General features: G+C 36.0%; 1 protein-coding gene across 3 annotated transcripts; it reads left to right on the top strand.

Moving 5' to 3' along the window:
* On the top strand, positions 282-8,178 carry LOC107617925 (2-isopropylmalate synthase 2, chloroplastic). Of its 3 annotated transcripts, XM_021110860.1 has the most exons (14): positions 282-1,164; positions 1,411-1,624; positions 1,709-1,789; positions 1,963-2,052; positions 2,151-2,237; positions 2,891-2,991; positions 3,862-3,895; positions 3,979-4,104; positions 4,335-4,418; positions 5,927-6,061; positions 6,457-6,602; positions 6,837-6,960; positions 7,536-7,565; positions 8,003-8,178. In XM_021110860.1, the coding sequence occupies exons 1-13, from the start codon at positions 482-484 to the stop codon at positions 7,551-7,553; spliced, it is 1,923 nt and encodes a 640-aa protein (XP_020966519.1). In that variant the 5' UTR covers positions 282-481; the 3' UTR covers positions 7,554-7,565; positions 8,003-8,178. The 3 variants fall into 3 exon arrangements, with proteins under 3 accessions (XP_020966519.1, XP_020966518.1, XP_016175299.1); XM_021110859.1 differs by having other exon boundaries at positions 7,536-8,178; XM_016319813.2 differs by lacking the exons at positions 7,536-7,565; positions 8,003-8,178 and having other exon boundaries at positions 284-1,164; positions 3,979-4,053; positions 6,837-7,307.

Below are 8,837 nucleotides of genomic sequence, written 5' to 3'. Positions count from 1 at the left end.
TTATAATTATATCTCTCAAACTTAATTCTTTTTTAAAATTAATAATGAGACTCGAACCCGTAATCTTTAGATAAATATAAAAAAATTATGCCATTTGAACTATAATCCATTGACTTTTTAACTCCTTCCTTTATATATTTCAAATATAATAAATTATAAATCTAATAATTGGTTATTTTAAAAAATAATTAAAATATATATTCAAATAGATCATTAATAACATTTTTGTCGAACATTTTAGTTCTCAAAAAGATTTTATTACATTAAAGTGGATATACACTCAAATAGTTAAGTGTCTAGTCACGGCCAACAAAGCAATCGCCGCCATTTCACTCTGCTAGTCGTCAAGAAGAAGAGCATATCCACAGCGATCCACAGCGAACCACAGCCACCTTCTCCGCTCTTCAAACAAACACACAAACCCTCCCTCACTATACTCTCCACTACTCTATCTTCTACTCTCAGTTAGGGTTTCACTTCCATGGCCACCACTGTCTTCCGCTCCCCTATTGTCTCCCCCTGCACCTCCATTTCCACTTCCCAACCCCACCACCGCATCTTCCTCCATTTTCCTCAACGCTTCCGATTCAGCTTCACCTCACACACACCACAACATTCTCCCACCTTCGCTATTTCTTGCTCCGCCCAATCCGAATTTCCCGCTCCTCGCCGCCGCCCTCCGTACATTCCGAACCACATCCCGGACCCAAACTATGTTCGGATTTTCGACACCACCCTCCGCGACGGCGAGCAGTCCCCCGGTGCCTCCATGACCTCCAAGGAGAAGCTCGACATTGCGCGCCAGCTCGCGAAGCTCGGCGTAGACATCATCGAGGCTGGCTTCCCCGCCGCCTCCAACGAGGACTTCGAGGCCGTCAAGATGATCGCCAAGGAGGTCGGTAACGCCGTCGACGCCGACGGCTACGTTCCTGTCATTTGCGGCCTCTCCAGGTGCAACGAGAAGGACATCCGGACTGCCTGGGAGGCCGTGAAGTACGCCAAGAGGCCCAGGATCCACACGTTCATCGCCACCAGCGCCATTCACATGGAGTTCAAGCTCAGAAAAACCAAAGAACAGGTAGTTGACATTGCTCGCAATATGGTCAAGTTCGCTCGCAGCTTAGGATGCGAAGACGTCGAGTTCAGTCCCGAAGATGCTGGAAGGTCATATACTGTTACATTTGAATATAATGAATAGGACATGAACCTTTTGCTTGTTTCATAAGTTAGTTAATTATTCGCATTCTTAGGTTTTTCCGTGCCATAGTGTTGCCATTAATCTTACTGATAAAGTTAAGGGTAATTACGGTGTCTCGTACTTTTGGAATCGGAGAGTATAGAATAGCTATTTATTTATTTGTTGTCTTTCGTATTAGCTATATTTTTTATGTTTTGTCTATATGCTACCAGGTCGGATAGGGAGTTTCTTTATGAAATTTTAGGTGAAGTTATCAAGGCCGGGGCAACAACCCTAAACATACCTGATACTGTGGGCATAAATATGCCGAGCGAATTTGGAAAGTTGATTGCTGATATAAAAGCTAATACTCCTGGAATTGAAAACGTTATTATTTCGACCCACTGCCAAAATGATCTTGGACTCTCTACTGCAAACACCATTCAGGTATACTGATGACGTCTTTACTATTTAGAGCGAGCACACAGTAAAAATAGAATCTAGATTTTACCTGCATTCAGATGCTTTCAGGGTGCACATGCTGGTGCAAGGCAATTGGAAGTAACTATTAACGGGATCGGTGAAAGGGCTGGTAATGCCTCACTTGAAGAGGTGAGGATAATATTCTATTGTGTACTTGATGCATAACCATTATGGGAGCAGAGTCATGCATGGTTCCTTTTGATAGCCGCAGTTTTTGTCTTTCTATGGACCTGAATAATAATGTTTGGAAGAACTTATATTTTGGAGTATTTGGTAACTTGCTCTTTTTTTTTTCTTTGAAGGTTGTGATGGCCTTGAAATGTGGAGAACATGTCTTTGGTGGTCTTTATACTGGGATCAATGCAAAACACATCTATATGACAAGCAGGATGGTCATATATCTGAAACCAATCTTTTATTATTTCTTTTTCATTTTTAAGGCAATTACCAATTGATGATTTTTTTTAATAATAATATATATTTTTTATAGGTTGAAGAGTACACTGGTTTGCAGTTACAACCTCACAAAGCTCTTGTGGGAGCTAATGCCTTTGCTCATGAAAGTGGCATACACCAGGTTGGTTTGTTAATTACATATATGCATGTATATACCTACATAATTGGACTTGAACTCAAGCATTTACTTTTGTGAAGTTTACAACTTGGCACAAAATCCATGTTATTGCTGAATTTAATTTCACTTCTAACATAATAAGTATTCGCAAGTTAATGATATTGCCTGTTTGGCTGTTAGCTGAAGCATGTACCATATTGGCCAAAATTTAGAATTAGTTCTGTCAAGGGGTGAACACTTTATGAATGAGAATTTTATCGATTTCCTTCCCATAAAACAGCCAACATTCTATTCTTTCTTTTTCATTTTTTTTCTAGCCCTGGTTGCAGCACACTTCTTTTACCTGTTTTAGGAGGTAGTGTATTTTAATTTATTTTATGGAGAATTCCAAAAACATAACTAATTTTGCTATGAGAACAATAATTCCTTAAGAATGGTTGCACAAGCTAAAGTTGATATACAACCTCTTCTATTTATCACTTGGAGTGGTTTTTTCCCCCCTTCTTGGTATTTTTTTTTTCTACCCGAGCTCCTTATTTGAAATTGTACCTCTATTTATCTGTTTTGCCAGATTAACTAGAACTTTATGCCACCTCTGCGCTGCCCTTTGATTTCAGCCCTTCTCATTTCTATTATTACTTTTAAATTATTTGTAGGATGGGATGTTAAAACATAAAGGAACATATGAAATAATATCTCCTGAGGATATTGGGTTTGAAAGGGCCAATGAAGCTGGTATTGTACTTGGCAAGCTTAGGTATTTTTTTTACCTTTTCCATAACTCTTATTTCTGCATGGGTTTTCACACCGTAATATCAGCATATGTATTTTGTACGTATTTTTTTGAATTTATCTTCTCCCGAATCAAATATTCCGCCTCAGTAATTACTGTCTGGATGGCAAAATGAAATGAGTTGTGCTGATAGTTTTCTGAGCAGAATAGCAGCATCATGCTTTACTTTAATAAGGATGTTAAGCTAGCTTGATTGAGTTTATCAAATCTTAGGCACAGTGATGGTAACTTGAGCATATTTTGTTTACCATTATTCTTTTAAGTTTATCAATTTTTCTGCATCATTTATCTGAAGATTCTGAGCATGAGAATCCACTTTTCAGTTTTAGCTTTCTAGATCTTAGCAAGGTCAGTCCTATTTCTCAACATACTGGTTATTGCCTTGAGTTGTAGTTTGACTTTGACAGGGGGATATTTTGGGACCACACTCAATTATGATTCTAGCTTTATTGCTGGGAAGCTTTCTTCATGTCCACTGAATTGCCTCCATGCGTGAGGTTGATTGTAGTAATGTTAAAGTATTATATTTTCCATTTACTGTCTGCCAGTGCCAATGTAAGATTTAATTTATTAAGTAATTTAAGATCGAACATAGGATTTGATGCTCCATGCATAGGCTAGCCAACATATAAGGTATAAGATGCAACCTGGTAATTGTGTCATTTGTAAGTTGATCTTTTCAATTGTATTCGCTGACATGCCCCTTTGTTCTTTCTTTGATGTCTCACCGAGTTCTGTTTCATGTTCTTATGTTCTCTTGTTTTGTCAGCAACAAAAAACATGATTTCTTATTTTCTCTTTCTAACAAGCACTTACATACTTCAATTAATGCAGTGGACGCCATGCTTTGAGAAGGCGACTTGAAGAGGTATACCGATATTTGAGTTGAAAGTAAATGGTTATTTGAAGTTTTCTTCTGTTTTATGAATTATTATTTTTTTTTCACTTCAGCTTGGTTATGAGCTTAAAGACGAGCAAGTTGAGAGTTTATTTTGGCGATTCAAAGCAGTGGCCGAGCAAAAGAAGGTAACAAAAGCTAGTGATTTTCTTCCTCATCTTACTCTGCAAGTGCTACTGGTAATGAAATTCACTGGGTCTGCCTAGAATTGGCAGAGTCAACAAGTTGGGTCTAATTGTCTTGTGATGGTTGATTGTTCTGTCAAACAATTAATATGGTCGGTAATAAATGAAGCTTGTGTCTTTTATGTAGTCGATGTTTGATTGTTTTATAGTGAACAGCAGCTATTCTATATCTGTTGGATGAGTGCTGGTTAACATCCTTTTGCTTTTTAACCTTTCTGTATCAGAGAGTTACTGATGCTGACCTCCGAGCATTGGTATCCGATGAAGTTTTTCAGGCAGAGCCTATCTGGAAGCTTGGTGATTTGCAGGTATACTTTCAAATTTTAATGCAGCTGCTTTATGGAGATGTGTTTACCATGATCACTGATACAACGACCTCCTTTCTTCTCCCATTTCCAGGATGTAACATCTGTGTCCTCTTCCTGGATTAATTTATTTTTCTTTGTTGAAATACAATCTAAATTAAAGGGATTGACATATTAAGATGTGATGGGTATACTGGACTGATACATAGAACAGAGAGTAGAAGAAGCTGTATTTGAAAACCCAACATTTTTGTGTTTTCTTAAATGAGTTCCTTTTCTTTCGTCTTTCTGTCTACGATGAAACATCATTACCATTGTTCTGTATACCGACTGGTAGACAGCTAGAGTTTATCCTTCCTGAACCTGAACATAGCCTTTTGTGGGGTTGGCTACTTGGGTCCAAAGATGTCATTGCGTTGTGGCCATGCATAAGACAAAGTTTTATGTAGGCTGTTGCAAGAGGAACGTATGTTTTTAGAACTAAATGATGCTATTTTAATGCTGTGATTGTTTGTCATTTTTCCAAGTTGGTAAAAAAAACTTGTAAGTATGCACTGCAAATAATGGATAACATTGCCATACCCTTATTTTTTTGGGAGAAAAATAAAATAGAGCTATTTAGATTTTACTATTTTTGTTATTATTTTGATGATGGAGAGATTGAACAGGATGTAAATCATAGGATCCAAGCAGGTTGGTCAAAATGGCGGAGTGCATCTGGTTTTATATGCGACAAAAAAGTGCCTTTAAAACTTAAAAGTAAATTCTATCGCACCGCTATAAGACCGGCTATGCTTTATGGTACGGAGTGTTGAGCGGCTAAAGGAGAGCACGAACATAAGGTGAGTGTGACAGAGATGAAGATGTTGAGATGAATGAGTGGTCATACGTGATTGGATAAAATAAGGAACGGAGATATAAGGGAGAGAGTTGGAGTAGCACCCATTGTGGAAAAGATGGTTGAATCGCGTCTCATGTGGTTTGGACATGTGAGAAGAAGATCGATAGAACATCCAGTCAGGAGAGTGGATGAGATGGAAGATGAACAAGGGGTGAAAGGCAGAGGAAGACCTAAGAAGACCATCCATGAGGTGGTCAAACGAGATTTACATGTAAACGGTCTCTCTGTAGACATGATACATGACAGAGCATAATGGCGTCGTTTGATTCATGTAGCCGACCCCACTTAGTGGGACAAGGCTTTGTTGTTGTTGTTGTTATTATTTGATGAATAAAGCACTACAAATGTAGGAAATATAGAATAAAGTTTCACATACTATTTTCTGCTTTATCATCACGACACACACACATATTATTTCTTATATATATATATATTTAACAAATCTCGATATCACATTGTATCAGTCTTCCAATATACACTCTTTAAGCACTCACATTTTTGTTTGTTTCTTCCCCAGCTTCCTCAATATATCTGGCCATTTTATGTACAAATACAAATTATCTTATAATAACAGGACAAATATAAGCTAACCAATGTCTATCCGGTACAGGTGACTTGTGGCACTCTTGGTCTTTCAACAGCAACCGTAAAACTTATTGGTCTTGATGGTACAACACATGTTGCTTGTTCTGTGGGTACAGGACCTGTTGATTCAGCTTACAAGGCTGTTGATCTGATTGTGAAGGTTCAAAGTTGTATATATTTGTTGATTCTTTCATACTACCAGTCTATCAGATCCTTTTAATTTTAGAAGTTTATTGGACTATTATAAGTAATATATGCATTTTTTCTTGCTTGTGTGATCTAGTTTAAGGTACCTTATGGTAATTTGAAGATCACCTTTCATGCCAAAGAATGTTTAATAAACTTATGGTCTTTTACGTTGTCCCTGGAAAGTGGTTTTCATATTAAAAGGATAATAAATTTAATTAAAGCTCATTTCTTAAATTCCAAACTGGTCACCTGTTTTTTTTTTTTACCTTGTCCCTGGGATGTCCCTGGGATGTGGTTTTTATATTTGAAAGAAGTACTTTATAATGGAAGCGCTTACATCCTTTTTCTTTTTCTAAAATAATGCAGGAACCAGTAACACTTCTTGAGTACTCAATGAATGCAGTCACAGAAGGCATTGATGCAATTGCCACTACTAGAGTTGTAATTATAGGGGACAAGAGTCGTACATCTACTCATGCTTTAACTGGGGAAACTGTCCATCGAACATTTAGGTATTGTTATTCTTCTTTCTATGTGTAAATCAAACATTTAGACTGTATCTGGACACTGTCTTTGATACAGAAATACAGAGATCATAAATATCTGTCTCTGTCTCTCCATTTCAATCTCAAAGATAAATCTAATCTCAGCCTTATGCTTTCTCTGGTAAATCCTAAAGTTGATTGATTTAATTCATCTAATTCTTTCTAATTATCCATGGACACAATGCTTTATCTCTTTAATAGTGGTAGTGGAGCTGGAATGGATGTTGTTGTGTCCAGTGTGAAAGCCTATATTGCTGCAGTAAACAAGATGCTGGGTTTTAAGGATATAGCTGCACCTGCATCTGCATCTGCATCTGCTGAAAAGGTCTCAATTTCTGCGTAGATATGAGATTTTGGATTACTGCTTCGCCATAATTTCTTGTGATTTCTTGTTAACTTGGCAGAGAACAAGAGAAATCTAGTGCAGCAATCTATCTTTGTCAAGTATTGTAGCTGTACTTAATGACTTTATTTGCAATATCGTTAATCAATACCCAAGTAGCCTTTTAGCAAGCAGTGTAATTATACAAATATGCACTCCCCTCCCCTGAAAAAAAAGTTAGACTTCGGAATATTTTTCCCCGTTTCATTGTTTAGTTGGAAGATAAAAGTGTGCTATACTGATACTTTTATTTAAAAAGAAAAAAGAACTATTTATAATTTATCATTTAATCTCCAGGGCTTAGTCGTTAACTTGCAATTTCGCTGTCATGTTACTGGATCATTGTAACATATGATAAGAACAAAAAATAACTTAGAAGCAGATCAGCTGATATTATGAAGGTCAAAATCTTGGCAGTTGTATTTTGCTTATTAGATACAAAATGGAAAGAGATTTTTTGCTCAGCATTTGTGCATAAACTGTCGTAATGCAATTTAACTCGAGGCATTTTATTGCAGGACAATTGCCAAGTCTAGCCGAAATACATGGTAAGTGATGATTTAAGCCAGCGTGAATAGCATAACTTCACCGCTAATTAAAAATTTTCTCCTGCGTCATTCTTTATTTTCAATTTTGATGCCCGAGTTGACTGGGTGAGTCATATTTTTAAGGGCCAAGTCAAGGTAATACAAGTAGTAACTTATCTTTTGTCGTAGTGGTGGTAGTAATAAATTTATTCAATGCCAACGGCCATTCTTTATCAACATATCTTATGTCCTGTGAGAAGAATATCAGTACCTACTACCTAGTACGCAATTATACGAGCTAGTGTGGCTTCTACCAGCATAAAATCTGTATTGAAAGGAATTTATTACGGTAGTTGTTTTTGATTGGGCATGCTACTCTTTTTTACATCTAGTAATTTTCTATAGTTGGCCAGCAATTAGGATGATACCAGATTACCAGAGACGTTCAAATTTTGTCAGGGAAACCTATCTTTGTGTTATGACTGTGAACCCAAGATGGGATCACGTGTTCTCAGTATTTGTTGGCTGGATCTCTAAGTTAGTAGATGGGGCTCTGTTTGCTGGTATTGAAGGTATCTCTCTTTACTAGCATTTCTTAATGTGAATAAATATGTTGAATCATGTTAAGGATGTCTTTGTGGTTGATTTTGAATAAGGGGAATTTTCAAGTACATACTACTAAGATCACCAAAAGATTCAATATTCAACAAAATAGATTCAAAATAAAGAAATACTATATTGGCGACGAGCGATAATCAAACAAAGAGAGATATGCTCTAAAAAGATTCTAGAAATTAAATTTTGACACTTTTTTTTTTTCGAATTTAACTTAAAAATGAAGAAGAGAGAGATCTTTTCATTTCTTAGATTCGGTTATTTTATGACTTATGGCAAGTGAATTCTTTTAGCAATTCTCCATATATTTAAAAAAAATGTATAGATTTCTCAACTATAAATACATTTTTACATTTTTTATTACAAAATTTTGTGCATAGTAACTAATTTCTTTGTTTTAAATAAGTGTTTTTTTTTTAAAGTTAATTCATCCTAAATAAATGTCTATATAAATATGAAAAAAAAACTTGTAGATAATATGAAAACATTTTTTCACTAATAACATGATCAAATGAAGGGGAGACAATAAACAAATGATAATTATCCATTTGGATTGATGGAGTGATTAGTTAACTGGTTCGGTTAAATAAGTATTGAATTTAAATTTTATTTTTTTTATATAGCAACCTATTAATTAATAAAAAATTATTAAATAAAAATTAGATTCGTAATAGTTTA

The sequence above is a fragment of the Arachis ipaensis genome, chromosome B09, assembly GCF_000816755.2.
Source record: "Arachis ipaensis cultivar K30076 chromosome B09, Araip1.1, whole genome shotgun sequence".
NCBI lineage: Eukaryota > Viridiplantae > Streptophyta > Magnoliopsida > Fabales > Fabaceae > Arachis > Arachis ipaensis.
The sequence above is the reverse complement of the archived record's forward strand: the minus strand, read 5'-3'. Positions and strand labels throughout refer to the sequence as shown.

Coding starts and splice junctions, on each gene's coding strand:
- LOC107617925 (XM_021110860.1), top strand. CDS start 482: ATGGCCACCACTGTCTTCCGCTCCCCTATTGTCTCCCCCTGCACCTCC. Junction 1,165..1,410: donor AGTCCCGAAGATGCTGGAAG/GTCATATACTGT, acceptor ATATGCTACCAG/GTCGGATAGGGAGTTTCTTT. Junction 2,992..3,861: donor ATTGTACTTGGCAAGCTTAG/GTATTTTTTTTA, acceptor CAATTAATGCAG/TGGACGCCATGCTTTGAGAA.